General features: G+C 53.0%; 1 protein-coding gene across 1 annotated transcript in view; it reads left to right on the top strand.

Annotated features, from left to right (window-relative positions):
• Positions 1–2,472: 2,472 nt before the first annotated feature.
• Positions 2,473–20,782, top strand: part of LIMD1 (LIM domain containing 1) — a 60,484-nt gene continuing 42,174 nt past the window's right edge. Inside the window, exon 1 of the mRNA XM_019724059.3 lies at positions 2,473–4,607. Within this exon, the coding sequence (XP_019579618.3) occupies positions 3,212–4,607 (1,396 nt within the window). The 5' untranslated portion in view covers positions 2,473–3,211. The remainder of the gene's footprint in view (positions 4,608–20,782) is intronic.

Raw genomic sequence — 20,782 nt, 5'->3', positions numbered from 1 at the left:
TTAATTAAAATGGAAAAAAAAAAAAAAAAAAAGAAATGCACATTCTTGAGTGCCCACCCCAGAGCTGCCGAATCAGAAACTCTGGAGGTAGGTAGGTCCAGCAACCAATGTTTTAAGATGTTCCCTAAGGAATTCCGATGTGTGTTCAAGTTTGGGAATCACTGATCTAGAGCAGCTCTAGGTGATGCTCATGGGGCTGGTTCATACTTCGAGAACCACTGCTCTGGAAATTTCATCAGCAAAGTATTCAATTTATGAGTAATCCTGTTATGAATGAACGAGTATTACTGAATACCCGAGGGCATAACAATGTTGAATAATGATTGCCTCTGAACAAGGGGATTGTGGGCAAGTTTTAAGAAGTTTATGTTCAAAGTTGTTATAAACATGTAGTATTATATACTTTTGTAGATTAAAAAAATTAAAAGATATTCTAAAAGTAAAACTATCTCACTCTAGTATACTTCTTTATAGCAGTGCTTCCCAAACTTTATTATGCAAATAAACCACTCAGGAATCTTGTTAAAATGCAGATTCTGGCTCTGTAGGTTGGGGTGGGGCTCGAGATGTTGCATTTTCAACAAGCTCCCTGGTGATTCCTCTACTGGCCCATGAATCACACTTTGGGTTTGCAGAATACAAAGCATATTCTTGTATATTATTTGTTCCTTGTCACATCACCGGCAGATAGATTTCCTAATTCACTTATTCAACCATTAGATATTACTAAGTACCAGGTACTGGGCTTACTGATGTGGTCTAATGAGGTTGAAACCCAACCAACCACCAAAAAAGCCTTATGTAAACTGATATAGTAAATAATTAAAATAGTGATCAGAACTGATCAGGAAATTAGAGGGAGCTGAAAAAGAACAACAGGAATGACTCTGGGAAGGCCTCTCTAGGAGGTGATTTCGGCAGGGATGGGAAGGATGAGCCCGAGAAGTTCAAGGACAGGCTCTTGGCACACTCCAGGAAGCTCCTGCAGCTAGAGCTCAGGGAGGTAAGACCCCCAATCAGGTGAGGGGGAAGCAGGGCCTGCTAGGATGGGAGCCCTGTGGCAAAAGCTCTGATTTCAATCTATCCCACATAGCTTGGAGGGTGTGAATCAAAAATGGGTTCGATAGAAAGTCACCTCACAGGGTGATCTGATCATAAATTCCTAACTGGGAAGGTCAAGGTGGGTGGTCAGGCCCCAGGCATATAGCTTTTTAGTAAAATTGTATCTTTACCTTAAGCAAGCCCTGCCCATTGTTTCTGTGCATCTAGGGTTAACACAATGAAATGCCTCTTTTCAGACCCTTCCTTCTAAAAAAGCAAGACCACATAATCTTAATTATCCTGTAGTCTGGTGGCTGCTTTCTCCCACCCTCATGTAATAACCATTCTTAGTTACCTCCTTAATTCCAGATGCATAAACGAAGCTGCAAACTGTCATTTCTGGGGAAGCATTTATCTCAAACTGTTGAAATCTTGATTCCTGGCATAGCTTCTGTTTGGCCCAAATAAACTTTTATAAAATTCTCTAAGGTTTCAACGTTCTTAAATTGACAAGGGTTTAAGTAGGGAAGTGACTGGTCTGATATTTGCCTTAGGATCACTCTGGCTGCCGTGCGGGAAATGAAACCTCTCCTGTCACCTCGGAGTTGGTGCTGGGAGCCAGGGGCCATATGGGGAGGATCCCGAGTCAGCCGCGCCCTCCAAAGTCACACGGATCTAAATGGGGGTCAGGATTGCCTATATGATAAGGAGCCATCCGGACACGCGTTTTAATTGCTGCCCTGAGGACCTCAGAGGCCCGCGCCCCGGGAACGACGTGATCTTTCAGAGGACTTGGGCGCCCATCCACGCTCTGTTGGTCACGACGGCATCCCGGACATTTCCCTTCTGTGCCTTAGTCTCCCCACCTGTCAAAGAGGACCTCGGGCCAGCCCACGGGTGACACCCCGGGGCCTCCAACCGTGCACTTTGGGCAAGTTGGGCGGCGGGCACCGCTGGGTCAGAGGCGGCATCTAGAGGCACACGCGGGGTTGGCTTCCCGCCCGGGAGACTCGGGCACGGAGGGACGAGAAGCGCGCGCCTCAGAGACTCCCGCAAACTTAAAGCGGCACGTTCTCGGGTCCACGCAGGCTGCCCAGGCCTCCTGCCAGAGGTCACAGCGCGGAGGTCGGGGCTCAGCGCTGCCAGAGACGGGGCAAAGCCGGGACTCGCAGGGGGCGGCAGTGGCAACGGGGAACCCCCGCGCAATCCTGGAGCTGGAACGCAGACGAGCGTGCGGGACACTGTCCCCTCCCTCCCACGACTCCCCAGCCTCGCCGGGGACTGGCGGCTGGGCCAAGGTGCCGGGCGCAGACCTGCCCGGGGCGCCCGCCCTCCCGCGCGCCGGCCCCGCCCCCGGCCGCGCCCCCGCCCCCCGGCCGCGCCCCCGCCCCTCGCTACCTCCTCCGCCTCCGCCTCCTCGCAGGCCCGGGAAGTGCTCGGCCAGCGACCGAGCGGCAGGGACGGCGGTCGGCGCACTCACTTCCGTGTCCCGCCGCCCTTCGGCCCGTGCGCGCCCAGCCACCGCCGCCATCGGACAATAGGCCGTCCGCCCCGGCTGCGGAGAACTTCCTGCCGCGTCCCGGCCGGCCCGTGCGCCGCAGACCGCGCTCCCTCCTGGCGCGGGCCAGGATTACAGCGCCGGGGCAGCCGCCGGGGAAGCAGCGGGGACCGAGCGCCCGGGACGTGCCTGCGACTCTGGCCGCCGCGCCTTTGCTCCGGCGGGGCGCGTCGGCGGCCTCTACACTTTCCGGCGGAGCCGGCTTCACCCCTACTCCGTACAACGGCAGCTGCCTTGTGGGTTTCCGAGTTTGGTTGCTTAAAGAGGATGTGATTTTTTTTTTCTTTTCTTTTTTCTTTTATGATTTGAAAAAGAGAAAAGAACCGCACAGCAAGCTGGGACAGCGAAGCGCCACCATCTGCCCCCACGTGGACACCTCCGAGGGGAAAGGGAGTTGGAAGCCAACTTGGTCCAGCTGGCCTGGAGGCCTCAACTTCGGCTAGACTCTAAGGCCTGGGTCATGACTCTCACGCTGGGCAGGTGGAAGGCTTTACTTGTCCTGGGCTGGACTTGAGCCCCCGTCCTTCTCCAGCATTACCCCCTCCTCCCGTCCAAACACACGCATCCACACTACCCTGCGCCTTGGCCTACGCCCCCTCACCGCTCAGCGACATGGATAAGTATGACGACCTGGGCTTGGAGGCCAGTAAATTCATTGAGGACCTGAACATGTATGAGGCCTCCAAGGATGGACTCTTCCGAGTGGACAAGGGTGCAGGCAACAATCCGGAGTTTGAGGAAACACGCAGAGTGTTTGCCACCAAGATGGCCAAAATCCACCTCCAGCAGCAGCAACAGCTCCTGCAGGACGAGACGCTGCCCATGGGGAGCCGAGGCCCGGTCAATGGTGGAGGCCGCCAAGGCCCACAGGCCCACCGTGAGGTTGGTGCTGGCAGCAAGCTGACCATGGATGGTGCTGCCAAGCCCCCGCTGGCTGCCTCAACAGTAGCTCCTGGGACACCCACCGCCATCACTGCTGGGCAACCCTTGTACCTACCCCAGGAGCAGAGGGCCAGGCAGTATGTCCGTGGCACGAGGCCTGGCAGCCAGAACTGTGGTTCCAAGGAAAACATGGCAGGTTCTGAGATGTCTTCTTTCCACCAGCTGGGCCCCTGTGAGGATCCTTCCTGCCTCACCCATGGAGATTATTATGACAACCTCCCCTTGGCAAGCCCGAAGTGGGGTGAAGAGCCAGGAATGACCTCCGGCATCAGGCTTGGTGTAGGGAGTGGGTGGCCTGGCCCCCCAGGAAGTGATCCACCACTGCCCAAACCTTCCAGGGACCATCACCTGTACCAGCCTCAGCTCTCCCCGAGTTCCAGCAAGTCATTCGAGAGTGGCCAGGATGCTGGTGGTTGTGGCCGCAGCAGTGAGAACCCAGCAGGTCTTTGGACCACTGCCTCTTCCCAGCGGGTGAGCCCTGGCCTTCCTTCCCCAGGCCTGGAGAACGGGGCCCACCTGGGGCCCGCTCAGCCCAGGACCCCCTCTTTCTCAGCACCACTGGCCCTGAGCTGCTCCAGTCAAGGAGCTCTGCCAAGAACAAACTCGGGGGTGGGGAGTGAGGTTTCAGGCATAATGCCCAAACCAAATGTGGACCCTCAACTCTGGTTCCAGGATGGCCCCAAACCTTACCTTTCTAGTTCTGGCCCATCATCCTTACCAGCCAGCATGGACAGTTTGCAGCTGGGTGCGGCCCCTGGCCTGGGTCCCAAGCCTGGCTGTACTGACCCTGGCATTGGTCCCAAGCTCAGCCCCACCAGCCGTGTCCATCCAGTGATGTCCACCCTGCCTGAGTTATCTTGTAAAGAAGGTCCCCCTGGCTGGTCCCCTGATGGCAGCCTGGAGCCTGTGCTCCCAGAGAGCCCCAACACCCACAGAGTGAAGCTGCCCTGCCAGACCCTCATCCCAGGCCCTGAGGTTGGGCCCTCGGCCGCCGAACTGAAGTTAGAAGCCCTCACCCAACGTCTGGAGCGTGAGATGGACGCTCACCCGAAGGCTGATTACTTTGGTGAGTGAGAGGTTGTTGGTGGCGTTGCCCACAGTAGGTGATGGAGTCCCCCACAGGGGATGCTGTAGCTCTCCTTGAGTGGCCTGCCCCTCCCTCTGGCCCTCCCCATTAAATTTGGCTTCCTTTTTCAGCGGTTTCTTGTGCTTCAGAAACTTGAAAGCATGCCTGGGCAGAAAGCAGATCTTGCAGCTGGGGGTTACCCATGTGTGAAGGGTGAAGCAGGGTGGGATTGCTCGTGACTGCTTTCAGAAAAGGGAAGTGCTATGACTTTGGTTTTCAAGGGTTTCGGGAGTGCCTTAGAGCCCATACAGTGACAGGTCTATTCAGGACTTGAATGGCAGCAGCTTTCCCAGGTGCCAGTACCCCCGAGTGGTGGTGCATCCATAGTTGGTTGGGCCAGACAGGTCCAGCTATTTGAGGACCAGTGGTGGGTCAGGGGCTCTGTGCCGTCATGCGCGCATGTCTGTCTGTCTGTCTACAGGTACTGTGTGCATTTGAGGCAGCTGTAACAGGAGCATGGAAGACTGTTCTAGAGCAGTGGTTCTCAAAATGTAGTAGTCTTCTGGACCAGCCCCATCCCTTTGCCTGGGAACTGGTTAGAAATGCAAATTATAGGGCCCCACCCTAGACCTATTGCATCAGGAACTCTGGGGTGGTACCCTGCAATCAGCATTTGCAGAGCCAGCCAAGTGGTCCTGACATGCCGGGAAAATGGAGCTCTGTGGACTAGGTAGGTGCCTGCTAACTCAGCCCCCATCCCGGTTCCAGCCAGCAGCCAGGTGACTCCGTATTCGGGGCTCATACTAGGATGCTCCTTGCTGGGTTTGCTTAAACTTGCAGATTGGGTTTTATGCTCTTTTTTCAAACCACAAACTCTTGGAGACTGCTGGCTTCAGCTTTTTCTCTTCACACAAGAGTTTGGAGGCAGTGGGAAAGCAGCTATATTCTGTGGAGTAACGAGGGAGCTGTCTCATAGGAGAGCTAACTAGAAAGAGCCTATTTTTAGAAGAGTCTGAGGGTTGTTTTTTGTTTTGTTTTTCTCATTTTTGAACTCTGGATTCTTGGTGTCACAGTTTCTTCCTATGAGGACTGAGAGCCCTGGGAAGTCCAGTCCCACTGGGATGACAGCTCTGCCGAATGGAGGAGGGCAGGGCAAGGAAGGCCTCGGAGGGGAAGAGGCTGCCTGGCTGCTTTCAGTTCCATCCTCTCTGAATGGACGATTCTGTCCCGAGGTGCCCAGAGGGGTCAGAGGCGCCCTTGGTAGCTCTGTGTCCTTGCTTCTCCTGAGAGCTGCGTGATCACTGCTCTCACACCACCCTGGGCAGTCAGAGGTCGGGGTGACATTTGTTGGTTTATGTTTTGGAGCATATAAAACCGTCTTCCTGAGAATTGTCTCTTCTCCTTTGCAAATTCCCCCCTTTGAGAATAACGCTTAGTTGGACATACTGTGGGTTTTTTAATTTAAGCTTTCAATTTTTAACTTCAAGCTCATTAAACAACGGGACAGCAGTTTTATTTTCTCAGGGAGGCAAGTTTACATTGAGATCAGAGTGGGCGTATGAGCTAACACCCTTCATTCATTCCACACGTATTCATCGAGCACCTGTGCCGGCCACGGGCCACGCTCTGTTCAAGGCCCTGGGGTACATAGTGAACAGGGCAGATGGAAACCTCTGCCTGCCCAGCAGACAATGCAGTAGAAGGAGACAGGAGATGAAAAAAATAAGCCAGTTCCAGGGAGAGAAGGAGACAGAGGAGGGGACTGTGCCACGGGACGGGTTGCCATGGAGGGTTCCAGTTCTAAATCGGGGGGTTAGGGAAGGCCCCATCGAGAAGGTGGCTTCTGAGCAGAGGCTTGAAGGAGGGGAGGGAGTGGACCATGCGTCTCCCGGGGAAAGGCTGCTCTCAGCAGGACAAACAGCAGGAACAGAGGCCCTGGGGCTCGGCTGTTACAGGCGCCGAGCTAGACACTTGACGTGGACTATTGTGGACTATGTAATTTACTCATCACGACAACCCAAGGAAGCAGTTTTGTCTTTCTGCCCATTTCACGGAGGAGGAAACTGCAGCTCAAGAAAGTTTGCTTACTTATCCAAGGTCTGGTGCTGGGTAAGGCTGCGATTTGAGCCCCAGGGTTCAGCCACCATGCCCAGGCTTCTCACGAAGCTGCCCCCCAAACTCAGATTTAAAAACCTCATTCATTCATTATTTGTGTTTGTTTTTTAATTGAGGTGAACTTCACGTAACAAAATGAACCATTTTAAGGGGAGCAGTTCAGTGGCATTTAGTTCATTCACAGTGTTGTGCGGGCACCACCTCTGTCTAGATCTAAAATATTTCCATCACCCCAAAAGGAAACCCCGTACCCGTAAAGCTGTTGCTCATATTTTATTTATTTTTTGACTATGCATTATATTCACATGTAGAAAATTCAAAAGATGTCAAAGCACATACAGTGAAAAATTAGTCTCCTTCCCACCCCCATTTCTAGTCGGGTGTCCCGAGCATGGTGAGTCTATATGGACATATGAATATAATGTGCGTCTCCATCGGTGGCGACAGTGGCCTGCTGTGCAGCTGCTCTTTGCCACCGAACAGTGTGTCTTGGCAGTTGTTCTCCATTGGCATGCGTTGAGCTGGCTCAGTGTCACCCCTGTGTGGATGTGCCCCGGGTCACATCAGCAGCCCTCATGGGGGACCTTTAGAAAGGGCTGTCTGCAAGGTGCGAGCAGAGCAGTAGGATAAACTCCCAGGGCTGCGATTACGGAGCTGGGGGTTTTGTGCCCTTCCCTGCTGCCGAGCTGCTCTCCTTGGAGCTTGTGCCAGAGACCCCACCGTGTAGCAGGGGCCTGTCCTGTGCCAAGCGTCCCTCAGCCCTAATGGGACCAGCTGTGTGGCAGTGGAGAAAGGCTCTCCTGTGAGCATCGGGCAGTGAGTTCCTGGCCCGAGCCCGGCCATGGGACCGTGAATTAACCCTGTTCTCGTCTGGCCTCTCCCCCTTCTCTGGAGTACGAGGAGGCCAGAGCGGCTGAGAGCTCCCCACACAGATGCCTTTTCCTTCCCTAGATCTGGTGGTATTTGAAAGTTGTGTCTATCCAACACACTACATTTGTTAAAAAGTGAAGAAACTTTACTTCCAAATAGAAGAATATGTGCTGATACAGGGCTCTCACCAGGGAGAATCAGGGGAATATAACTGTCGCCTTCAGAATCGCTGTAATTCTCACCAGAAGCAAAGCCAAGTAGATGTTTGGGTTGGTTACCTCGGCCCCGTCCTGGGCTGGACAAAGGTGCCCCTGTGAGTGTTTGACCCTGTGGGAAGAGCTCGTAAATCTTGCCACCACCGCTTTTGAGAACACTGAGGTCTGAAGACACCTCGGTTTCCAGTTATTGATCAACTCATCACCGAGGACTCTGGCACTTTCCGTGGCTGCCTCTGTGGATGTGGTACCGTGTGGCCCTAGGGAGGCATTTCCCCCTTCTTCCTTCTCCGGGGCTCCTCTGGCCTCTTTGTGTCTTTCTGTCCATGAGGAAAGAGGGAAGGACAAACTTGCTGCCGCTTGGAGGATGTTGTTGGGTTTCCCGTCTTCCCAGGCCTGGCTCTGGGAAGACTCAGCTGGTGCGTGTGGCTTGGCTTCTGTTTTAACACCGCTGTTTACCCTGCAGAGGAAGTGAAGAGGACGTTGTGCCTTTTGTTTAATCTTTCCCGCCTTTTCCTCCATGGTGCCCATTTGTCTTCCGCACGCTGGGCCTCTCCTTCCTTTCTAAGGAAGAAGGACACAAATAAACCACCTGTCACAGGCTGGGTTTCCTAGGAAGCGGACTCGGAGACAGTTTAGTGTGCAGTGGGCTTCTTAGGAGGTGCTTCTTGGGACCCCTACCTGTGGAGGGAGGGAAGGAAGTGGGGTGGGCAGAGGAGAGCTCCACCCGCAGTACAAGCGGCCTGCAAGCCTGGCTGGCCCCGCTGGGAGCTGGGGAACTGCAAAAGCCCCTCAGAGTTGTCCCGAGTTGAGGCGAGATGGCCTGGCTTTCACATTGCCCATGGATAGGTCATCATTGTGGGCCACCTAGGGAAGGGGGTGGCCTAGAATGAGGTGGCTCTTTGCAGCCTGGTGGACAGGTGAGGGCCACCTGCCGGCTGCACCACCAGCAGCTGGGCCACAGGTCCTTTAGTGAAGGGAGAGCTGGGTGGCACATTGCAGTGTCCACCACGGCCCCCATTGTTGAGCCGATCAGACCCCATTGCACTGGGATTCGAATCCCGGTGACTGTGTTGAGTGCCTGTGACGCACCAGGCTTTAAAAAAGTGCTTTCTGGTGTGGGGACAGAGCCAGGACTGCAGCTTCCAGGCTCTCGGCCTCACGTGGAAAGGTGCTGGCTCAGGTAGTAAATGGCCATAAACTGTGATTGGATGGCCATCAGCTGTGGCTAGTTGGCCGTCAGCTGTAACCAGTGAGCCATTGGCCACTAATATAACTGCCATGTCTACGCTAGCAGTAAGTGGGGGGGCTAGCAAGAAGATGGTGGCTGAGCTGGCAAGTGCGGATTGCAGTTAGCAAGTGAGGTTGGTTGGTTGGCAGAGAGAAGTGGACGGCAGGTTGCGGATAGTGTGGCTCCTGCTTCCTGTGTCTCCAACACAGCCGCCAGTGAGAGTATAGTGGTGTGACTCCCCTATCTATGGCTCCATGGGTGTTCCTTTTTGGCCTCACCATGTCCTGTGTTCTTATGTGGGGAGCGGGAGCTGAAACCCCGCATGACACCCTGCATGACATGGCACTGTGGTTATTTCACCTTTATAGCCAGACACCATTGTTCTCTGTTTGCATTGAGAAACGGAGTCTGGGACGTGCTCAGGAACACACAGGTGTAAGTGATGGTGTTGGCACACCTGTTGGGGCGCTGATGCTTGCACAGTAGGAGTAGGTGGTCTCTCAGGTCCGAGTTGGGTGCCCTCTGTCTGTCCCTCCTTATTTCACTCGCCACCCAGCTGCTGTGGGGGTGTCAGTGGTCCCCTGCGCCTCCTGGACCTTTCCCCACCATGTTCAGGACCCTGGACCTATAGCCCCTGCACCTTCCTTCCGTGCTGTGGGCGAGTCTGGGGGCTCAGTCACTGCTAACAGCACCCCGGAGAGAACCACACTGTGTCCTGGAGGGGAGAAGGCCCTGCCAGGCTCCGTCAGGCACCAGCAGGTGGAGGGAGAGGTTGGAAGTTGGTTCCAGGGTCTCCTTCACCAGGTGAGGGGATAGGTGGGTCCCCGCCTTGCTGGCATGTAGAGAGTGAGAGGCTGGTTTGTTTTTCATTTCCCTGTTTTAGAGGACAACCTGCTGCAGTATGTAAGCTTAGAAAACTGCAGCTGCGACCTGCCTTAGCCTGGGAGCCTGAAAACTGGTGTGACTCCTCCTGGGAACAGCCCCGCCCCTGCCAGGGGCAGGGAGCCTGTCACACTTGACTGTTCTAGCAATGCAGGAGGCTAAATACGCAGTCCAACCCAAGGCAGGAACATGGAAAGGTCTTACCCCCTCCTTCCCATCGGACAGTCTCTGAAACACTGAGCTGCCCAACGTCTTCATGAACTTTTAAGCACTTTTTATCTCATTTTATTAGCAACAGATGCTTGAATATGGGGCTTAAATCCAGCCTTGAATGAAAAAGTCAGAGTATTTTTCACATAGAAGGAAACGACGTGGGCCAATCCTGTAATAGGGTGGCCCCTCCAGAATTTCTGGACGGGGACCTGTGTGCTCCCCAGAGGCCCCTGGTGCCCCCAAATATCAAGCATTTCAGTAAACCCACACCTTGTACTGAAGTAGAAGAAGATGGCGGGAGATCATCAGCCACCTGGCAGGTGTGATGACCTGGGAAGTCACCTGCATTGTGCCCCGATTTGGACCTCCTGAATCCAGGCTTCCATTGCCATGAAAGTGAATTTCTGATCCCCCAGGTAATGTTTGTGAAGGCACACAAGACTCCAGCTCTCTGCTTGTCTGGCCCTGTAGGTACACACCCTGAGATCTGGGGACACCTGGCCCGTTAGGAATTGGGTAATCTTGCCCTCAAAATCAGGAGGGCATATGCTTTTTAACTTTTTATGGATGTGCAAAATACACACGTTGTACACATTCACAAAGTGAACACACCCCTGCAGCCGGTGCCCAGATCGAGACAACATGACAGCAACCAAGAAGCCCCTCACTGCCCCCGGACAATCACTGCCACCCTCCAAGGGTAACCACTGTTGTGACTTCTAACTGCACACATGAACTTTTGAGCTACCGTGTGATTTGAATTAACTTCTAAAACATTAAACACATTTAAAAACATGGCAGGTTTGGGGGTGGGTGGTCAGCGTGCAGCTTGGGCTGCAACAGCAAGGAGTGGGTGACCTTAGTGTGGCCAGCTCCAGTGCTGTCCGCTGGGCTGTCCAGTTCGCTCTGTAATGGTGGCTGCTCCCAGGTCTGTGGTCAGGGCTTGGACACCATTTTGGTTCTCCGTGCTCTCCAAAGGGATGGACTTTGTATCACACCCTTTAGCCCCACGCCTACCTGTGAGCTATCACCGCAAGACTGCTCTTCAGAGGTTCCCGGGGGGACGATGAGCAAGCCCCCATACCTTGTTCAGAGTGGTTCGTCTGCTCACTGACGGATGCACGTGTCAGGTCCCTGTACCCCCAGCACCGGGCTCAGTGCTGCGGGGAAGGACGCTAGAGGCTCAGGCTCAGGCCACTGCACTCGGCAGTGACACCCCATCCCTCTTACCCCGTCCTGCAGGCCGCTCTCGCGCTGTGCCCCAGCCCCCGTGCTCACTGGCTCCCATCATGCCAGCCTCATTGGTGGTCCCTGAGCTTGTGGGCTTCCTTCCCACCACTGGGTTCTTGCCCTTGTCTTTCCCTGGCCAACGTCCTTCTGGCCAGCACGGTACTGCCCGCCCCCGTCCCCCCTCGGGCAGCAGGTTTCCAGTATAGCTGTGCAGTGTCCTGACATCAGGTTCCCACGGCAGCTGCTGCTCCCATCAGGCTGTCTCTGAGGTCTTCCCTCGGGATGGTATGTTTCTGCTGTGCTCCTGTGGGGCCAGGAAAGAACGTCTTAGCCATTCAGTCCTTCTGCTCTTTCCATTAATCTAGAGCATGAAACCAACTTTTTGACATGGCCGTTCTTGCCAGATTGGTTTTTTTTTTTTTTTAAGTTGTGTTTCTTTATATCTGTTGATTTATGACGCCCACATAAGAGAAGGCACTGTGGAAGCAAGGCATGCATTTGGGAGCGAAGAAAGCAGCTGTTCACAGCCCCAGGTGTGACATTGGGCAAGCTGCTCTTTCTCTGTGCTGAGCTGGGTGCTTCTCGGCTCAAAGTTCCGTGGCTGTGGCTTGGGGTGCAGCTGAGAGCCTTTACTTTAGCTGATCAAGTGACAAGGACCTGGGCAGCAGCGTTGTCAGCCATGGCGAGAGCCTGGAAAGGCAGGGAGCGGAATGGCTTAGCATCTCAGCTTCCTTCCAGACCCGAATTGAAAAACAACTTTTTTTTAAGTTACAGTTGCATTTTAAATTGTAAGTGGTAATGGTTTATGCTTTAGAAATTCTGGAAAATACATACAATTAAGACAAGAACCATGAATCACTGACATACCTGCGACCCTTGGAACAATCAGTGGTAAGATTTTCTGCAGAATGTCTCCAGTGCAAAGTCACGGCCAGAGCCCATTGTGATGCAGGATGTGTCCTGTGCTGTGGTTCTTAGCTCTTTGGCCACATGTAGAAGCATTTTCTGAGCTGCAGGCCAGTTTGCACTGAGTGTCTGATGAAAGTGAGACTAGAAAGGACTAAAGATGTACTTTAGGAAACAATCAAATATGGGGAGCCATTAAATTACAGTGCTCCCCCACTCCAGAGGCCTTTGGAACACTCTGTAGCTAAACTTGGGGTCCTCAGGGTGGGAGACGGCAGGGAGCACTGGTCATGGGGCCTTTGATCGGTGACCTTGTTTTTGCTGGCCTGTCCCAGGCCTTCTCCGTGGACTCCTGTGATATCCTCAGTGGTGCTGCGTCTCAGGCTGGGTCATTACATGCAGGACGGTGGCCTGGGCACTGTCAGCCCTGCATAGTGGGGGCTCGGTGGATGTCTGCTGAGGGAATGGAGGGACTTCAGTCAGAGTGTGAAGGGGGAAGGAGAACTTAGGTTGTTAGCTGGGGTTATGGCTCCGAGATGGTTTTGTGAAATTTGTTGAGGTCTTGTTCCATGCCAGGAACTTTTCAAATCATCTCACATGCATTAACTTGTTGAATCCTCCCAGCAACCCTATTTCATAATCCCCATTTTGTAGATGGGGAAACTGAGATAACGCACAGGTTAAGTAACCCACCTGATACATTTATTAAGGAACTTTGCGGAGTGTGGCTGCTGAGTCTGAGAACTTGACCCCTATGCTGGGCAGCCTCTCAGCTCCTGGGAGGGTGGCTTCTGACAAAGGGAACTACAGGGGGCGCTGTGGCCACGAGTATGTCTGCGGTGAAGGCTCCCCCTTTCTCTGGTGGAACAATGGAAAAAGCAGAGGGTGCCCCAGCTGGCTGGAGGAGCTGGATCCCTCTCTTGCTGCCAGGATGGCACCCGGGTTCCTCTTCAGGCCAGGGGTGGAACCAAGAAGGCTCAAAGGCACATACATGTCTGTGCAGTGGCCTTGACTGTCCACAGCTCCTCAGGCCCCTGACTTCTCACGTTCCTCTGAAGAGTGTGGGTTAGGGCAAGGGGGTTATGCTCTTGGGGTGCTCCTGTGACACCCCCAAGTGTTGTGGGCAAGGATAGGGGAGTGCCAGCCCCCACTTTTCTTGGGAGCAGCTAGGAAGCCTTGGTCTAAGGGTCAGTGTCAACCCCAGGCTGAGTGCAGAGATGGTTGAAACCAAACATTGGATGAAACTATGCTTAGAGCCCATCTGGCAAACTGAACAGAAACCTTACCTAAAACAAAACAGGCCTCTGAAATTTCCAAGGCGCGTCAACAGCAGGGTAGTACTTGCCAGCAAATATTTATATCTACTCCAGGTTTTGTTTTTCATTTGTCCCCTCCCAGGGAAACCAGCTGGACACAGAATCTCAGGGGCATGCTGGAGGGCTGGAGACTTTCTGCTTGAGTGTTCCAAAGGGAATACTTTAGAATCCATGGCCAGGTTTTATTTTTAAGTTTTGAGGGACATGAGTTTAGACTTGGCCAAGTTCCTTCCTCATCCTCCTTGTTCTGTGACTTGTCTCTGCGCGTCTTAGGAGAGTGAGGGCTGGTCACTCCCGGTTACTGGAAGTCTGTTGGGAGCATATCAGGGGCCTCTATCTTCCTCCCTGCACACATATATTTGTAACCTATAGAAAGTTCTGGAAGCCTGCCATGATACTGTCTGTCATTCAAAAGAAGAGGACTTGAGTTTAACGGTCTGCCCTGCAGCTGCTCCCAAGAGGTATAGAGACCCAGATAATTTTTGGAGCAAATGGACAAGTCACCCCTCTTACAGTGCAGGCTCTGGGCTAGGCGCATGTGACGGTCGTTTCAGCATGATACGACAGGAGCAGGTTTGTCTTTTGCTGCCTGAAGCCCTTCTGACCACAACAGCAGCTTCCCTGTTCTTCCTAGCCTCCTGTCAGCTGAGTTTATGGTTTCCTTTCAGCGGGTGGAACCAAGTTGTGGCCCTGTTTGGTCACGTGATGGTCTGGGGCTCGCCCAGGGGAAGGGGTGGAGGTTTTGTATCTGTTGAAATGTCGCCTGTTCTGTCCCCCTCTCCCCGCCATAGTTCACATTGCTTCCTGATGATACAGAGGGTATTGGATTTAGAAAGAGATGGATTTCAGGCAGCTCAGCTGACAGCGGCCAGGGCTGGGCTCCAGGGATTTGCTGACAGAGCTATCTTTACCTTGAAGGTGCTGACAGCGAGAGAGCAAGTTGCAGGCCTGCCTGTGCCACTTCGGCTGTGCCAGCTTGGGCACCTGGCACCTCTGTTCTACCCTCCGTTTCCTCACCTCATGGAGAGTGGATGTCCTGAGCTCATCCTTAGCCTGTTTCCTTTCCCAAGCTGCGGGATTCAGGACTGTAGGCTGGGAGCAGGCTCCTGGCTCTGAGAGTGACCGAGGTTAGAGGCAGGACCAGCTTCAGACACTGTGTGTGGGGTACATGTGTGTCAGTTGAACTTGGACGAGTAGCCAGCAAGAGAGAGGAGAAGCCTGGGGTGGCGAGGGCGTTAAAAACCCGTGTGTAAATGGACACACCCTGGGCAGCAGGCGAGTGGGGAGAGATGGCAGGCACATCTTTGAACTGGCCCGCAGCTCGCCTCGTGAGGCCATGGTGCCCCAAGCAGGGTGACTGATAAGTGCCCTTCTCCCACCAGTAACGCTCGGTCATCGTTGGCCCGGCTCGTGAAATCAAAACTATGTTCTTTTAGGAAAGAAATTTAAACTGTATGATACAGCGGCACTTGAGAAATAAGGAAAATGAGGAAATAAAACCAAACACGGAATTAGTGATAAGATTTGAAATATAAAACACAGGGCCTGGTCTATAGAAGTTACTCATGAAGTATTTGTTGAATGAATGAATCGTGGTGTGTATTTATAATGTTATGCAATCAGAATGAGAAATTGAAATGTTTTGGTCACAGTGCCACAGTTTGCTCAGCAGTCGTGGGCTGAAACATAGCGCAGTGTTCGCCACACATGCAGTTTCTCCATGACTTGTGCCCAGGGGTGGCTGAGACGCCCTGTGCTGATATATTTGTCAGACCCTGACAACCTATCAGAGTTGAAGGATGAGCTTACGGGGCGAGGACTTGGGTGACATGTCTGGTGGCAGGTGGGCCAGACTCGGGGTGGAAGCTGAACATGGGAGGTGCTGAACCACCAAAGTCTGTAAACGTGCAGATGTCCTGTCTGCTGGGCAGACTTGACACATGACCACATTTTGAGGAGAAGGGAATTTCAGTCAGACAGCATGTAAGCTGCATGTGACCTGTTTCCTGTCTGGCTTGGCTCTGGGAGCTCTGGGAGACATGAAATGGGGGTTGCGGGCGTGAGCCCCAAGTGGGTCACTGACTTCACTGCTGGGTCCTCAGGGCTCTCACCTGCCCCTCCCATCAGCCCCTCTCCAGACCTTTCGCTCACCTCTGTCCAGCATCACATCCAGTTCCAAGCCCAGATCACCTATTCCCTCAGCAGCCATTATGGAGCACCTGCTGTATACAAGAGGCTGAATTAGGATCAGTGGGGCTTCCTTTGTGTACAGACCTGTTGCCTAGCTCCCCCTGCTGGAATATGTGTTCCATGGGCGTGGGTGTCTGCTCTGTTCACTGCTGCATCCTCAGGGCCCAGGGCAGGGCCCGGCCACAGCAGATGCTCAGTAAGTCCTTGTTGAACGGGCAAGTGAACGTGAGACCAGTGGCGGGAAGAGGACATTCCCTGACCCCTGATGAGTGCCATTGCTTTGAGTGGGGGTTTTCCTGCTGTGGTGGGCGTACCCCCCACCTTCATGTGCTGTCTTCACCCCTCAGCCTGACCAGGAGTGACTCTACTGAGTTCTCATGTGGACAACTGATGACTGGAGGGGCCATGGACCATCTGGGTGGAAACTGTGCAGAGCTCAGGGCCCAGCTCACCTAAGTCCTGCGGAGTCTGGGGTGGGAGCAGGGAGATGTGCTGGCCGGCACACATATTTTTATTTGAGAGGCCATTCGTATATTACACGAACATCAGAATTTGAGGAGGCTCTGGATCTATCCATGGCAGAGTCTGCCCTGGGCAGACTGCTCAGTGTTCTTGTGCCTCAGTTTCCGCATTAGGAAAATGTGGGTATGGTTGTGAGGGCTGAATTAATTAGTATGTACCTGTGCTGTCCAGTACGGGCGCCACTAGCCACAGACCATGCTCAGTGCTTCAAAAGGCGGCCGGTCAGAATTGCAATGGTTCACAGGGTGAAATAGGCTCTGGATTTTTGAAGACTTGGATTGGACAAAAAGTGTAAATAACTCATTAATATTTTTATGTTGATTACATGTCTAAGTGAGAATACTTTGGATATGTTGGGCTAAGTAAACTATTAAAATTAGTTTCACCTGTTTTTACTTTTTAAGCATGGCTACTTAAAAATGCAAAATCACAGATGGCTTGTGTTATTTTTCTGTTAGACAGGCTGTGGCACATGGCGACTGCTTACTGTACCAGCACTTCCCATGCTTATTTTCTCAAAAATATCAAAGCGTCTTTACCTTGTCCCATCCGAAAGGCAGGCTCAATTGATTTGTTCAAATCCACAGGTGCTTAAACGAAAAGATTGTCATTTGTCCAAGGGACACTGATTTCACGATTACTGCCTCCCTCCCCCACCCATGAGCCCACTGAGGGTCGTGTGTGCTCAGAGACAGGAGGTACTGGGGTCCTAAGCTGGTGTCTGCACGGGGGCACGGCACAGCAGGTGGTAATGTAGTTGAGCCAGTTTTCCAGAACCTTAAAAACACTCTGTTTGGCGAGCACAGGCAGAGAGCATCCAGAGAGACAGCCCAGCCCCTTGCTGTCGTTAGAGAAGTGAAAAATGCTGTTTCCTGTCAAGCGAGGTGGGAGGGGGCCCTTTGGGATTTGGTTTCTGTGGGGCCCCAGCTGACAGGTTGCCCGCACCCCAAACCTCTAGCCAGGCTCTGGAGGCCTTGCCTGGGCCTCGGGGACGGTGGCCAAGTCGGGGTGGCTTTCCAGGCAGCTTCCAAAGACCCGATTGTCTGGGGCCTGTTCTGAAGCAGCAGAGGCTCTCCTCTCAGGTGGCCGGGCTTAGACAGAAGTCCTTTGTTGGCCCTCCAGGGAGGTCAGCTTTAGAGCTGGCAGTGCCTCCTCTGTGCTTAGCCCACCTGTGGCTGCCACCTCCCCAGGTTACCTGTGCCTGACAGTGGGCATGAGGGTGTGGGCAGAGGCAGCTCTGCCCAAATTTACATCCAGAGAGTGAAGGAAGCACAGGGTGAGGGGGGTGGGAAGAAAGCAGCCCGTGCTGAGTAAACAGGCAGGGCCCCAGCCCAGCTGTACCCTGTGTGGGGTTTTCATCCCTGCACTGGATACTCGTGCGCAGGCCCAGTGCCTGTCAGTTGCTCGTCCTCCTCTGACCGTCACGATCCCTCCCCCATTAAGGGGAGGGGCTGTGGACCCTCACTTCTCTGTGGAAGGAGTGTCAAGGAATTTGTGGCTGTGTTTTTGAAAAGTCACATTTACATACAGTGACATATATAGTTTTCTATGAGTTTTGACAAATGCGTGCACCCCTGTGACTCCCCCTCCTGTCAAGATACAGAATAGTCCAACCCCAGAATGTTCCCTTCAGGCCTCTTCTCAGTCAGTGGCTGCCCCCAGGCAACCGCTGTTCTGATTTTTTTTCATCTTTTTTCAGTTTGCTTGTCCTAAAAGGTAATACGAATGGATTCATCTGGTATTCACATACAGTTGATTCTTACTACTCACAGATTCCGTGTTTGTGAATTGGCCAACTTGCTAAAATGTATTTGTAACCCCAAAATCAATACTCATAGCTCTCTGGCGACCATTTGGGGACATGCACAGAGCACGGTAAAATCTGAGTCGCCCCACACGTGTTCCCAGCTGCGGTCCGGAGGGCGGGGGAGTGACGCCCTGCCTGCTTGTCTCAGCTCTTGTTCTATTCACAAGTGTCCTTTCATGGTCTGTTGAGTGTCATGGTGGTTTTGCACATGTTTGTGCTCTTTGTTGGTGATTTCTCTGTTTTAAACAGCCCCCCAAGTGCAGTGCGAAGTGCTGCCTGTTGTTCCTGAACGTGAGAAGGCTGCGATGTGTCTCCTGGAGAAATATGTGTGTGAGATAAGCTTGGTTCAGACGTGAGTCAGACTGCTGTTGACGTGAGATCAGTGTTAATGAGTCAACCATACATACTAAGTACTGTCTTTAAACAGAAACTCGGATGAAACAAAGTTATGTATTGAGCAGTTGATGAAAATGCTGTCACCAGAAGCTCGAGGGAACCTAGCCCTGTATTTCCTTTAGGAGCAATGGTTCAGTATTCGCTAATTTGCGGGGCTTTATGGAAGATAACGGTAAATATCTTAAATTACTGCATCACATGGTGTGAAGGTTTCTTGAGGCTTTTGTTACGTTGTGCCACATTTATGCTTCTACTAACAGTGTATGAGAATGCCCTTTTCTCTGCACCCTCACTGACACTATTATCATTGTTTGCCATCTTTGCCAGTGGGTCAGTGACAGGTGGCATCCCACCTTTGTGTTTGATCCCTGACGTAGCGGCACATCTCCTATGCAGGTTGGCCATTCCTGTTTCCGGTTAGAGCTGAGAAAGCTAATACTGACCTCAGAATGGAGAGGCTGGAAGTAAGGGAAGGACAGAGTGGCTGAGCCCAGAGGCTGCAGGAGTGAGGGGCGGGGTGCAGGGCTTGCTTGGGGGGACTTTGAACTCTTTCTTCCTTTGGAGAGTGGAGGGCAGGGAGTGATTCAGGCCAGAGAATGGGAGTGCCCTGGGCAGCAGTTAGTCTGTGGGCAGTCTGGCGAGGCGAGCTCTAGCTTATGGTGATTGGGAAATTGTGCTAGAAATTTCCTTTCCCACTGCAGTGAAGTGAAGCCATAGTTGGTTTGGCGCAGCTTTCAGAATGAAGAAAGTAGCCTGGTGCAATGACCCCATAGCCCAGAATGGCCCTGAATACTTCCTTTGTGGCTTGGTGAGAATCCACGCCTTGACTCGGGTACCACAGGGTGCTTGGGAGACAGGGAGGCCGAGGGTGCCAGGTAGGATGTGGTTTGTTGCATTATCTGCATCCATGATTCTCAACCTTGGCCACACCTTAGCATCACCTGAGGTGCTTTGGCTCCGCCCCCAAACTGGAACCAGTACCTGGTCCCTGGAGGTTGTGGTGGGCACTACACTGATTCCCACAACCAGGCTTGAGAAGTGGCCATCTTCATGGGAGGCCGGAGCCCAGCACCCACTGCCTCCTGGGCTTTTTCGTGAGCTTTAGTGTGGCCAGGAGGAAGGCTGTCCCTGGGATCACTGGTCTAGCTCTGCCCCCAACACTCGGTCCATCTTCCAGAACCTGTTGACACCCAGAGCCGCCCAGGTCCACAGGCTGCAATCTTCAGCTGAGAGAAAGCCTTGCTCAGCTTGTGTCTGGAATAATTGATTCAGACAGGCTCCAGGCAGAGCTGCCCCCTCCCAACCCACCCCAAACCTTGACTGGATGCCCTGACCCTTGCCTCAACCCCCTTTCAGCACAGTAGGTGGTTCATGGCTGTGTGAGCCTATGTGATTGATGTGCAGCAACCAGGCAGAGCTAAAGAGGGCACCCCCATGTCCAGTGAGGGGAGAGGGCAGCTTCAGGGGGGCTCCTTTCCTCACACAGGAGCAGTCACCCAGGTAAGGCCCAGGTGTGAGCTGGGGATTCAGAGCCACACTCATTGGCTAGCCTGATGGAGCCTTTATACTTCAAACCTTATCGCAAGAACAAAAGAGCTGCTGGGTCATCACCCAGGTTGGCTGTGCATTCAGTTAAGGAGGGCTCCGGGGTCCTCAGCCCGCTGACCCTGGGCAGGAGGCAGGAATTCTGGCTTTTCTGGCCTCCTTGTTTGTAAATCCTGCCTTTGCAAGGGAGTGGGGAGGGTGCCATGACCCTAAACTAACTTTGTCTTTTGGCTTTGAGTGTGCAGAAGATAATTTAATACCAATTTGGGATAACTTATTTCACAGGGAGTGCTTGCCCGAGCCAGGCTGGGTGGTGTCTGCATTTGATCAGTTGGGTGATGTCCTCGGTCCTCAAATAATGTTCCTGGAACTGCTGCAGGGGGCTGGGGATTCCGGGAGGCAGAGTGGGCCCTGTCCCACCTCAGTTATCAACCACAGTGGTTAGTTAGCCTTTTGTCTGTTATATATATTTGAGGTTCCACCGATACTTTTCTTTTGAGAAAAGTTTCTCCCCCCTTCAAGCAGTCTGAAAACCACTGCTGTGCACAGAGAGGCCAGCCTGAGTGACATTTCACCAATGCAGTTAATACGGCATTGAAACAACAACCGCGGTGATGATGACAACAGTAATAATACAATGTCAACTTCCCTCCGGAGGAAAGCTTTCCGTTTAGTCGTGGAGAATTGAAAAGCTTTTAGGAAGGCTTGTTATATTGCTTTGGCCTCCTAAGGACATG

Source organism: Rhinolophus sinicus, chromosome 5 (assembly GCF_057876585.1).
Source record: "Rhinolophus sinicus isolate RSI-liver-muscle chromosome 5, RSI-T2T, whole genome shotgun sequence".
Classification (NCBI taxonomy): Eukaryota; Metazoa; Chordata; class Mammalia; order Chiroptera; family Rhinolophidae; genus Rhinolophus; species Rhinolophus sinicus.
This window is presented reverse-complemented; position numbering and strand designations above follow the sequence as displayed.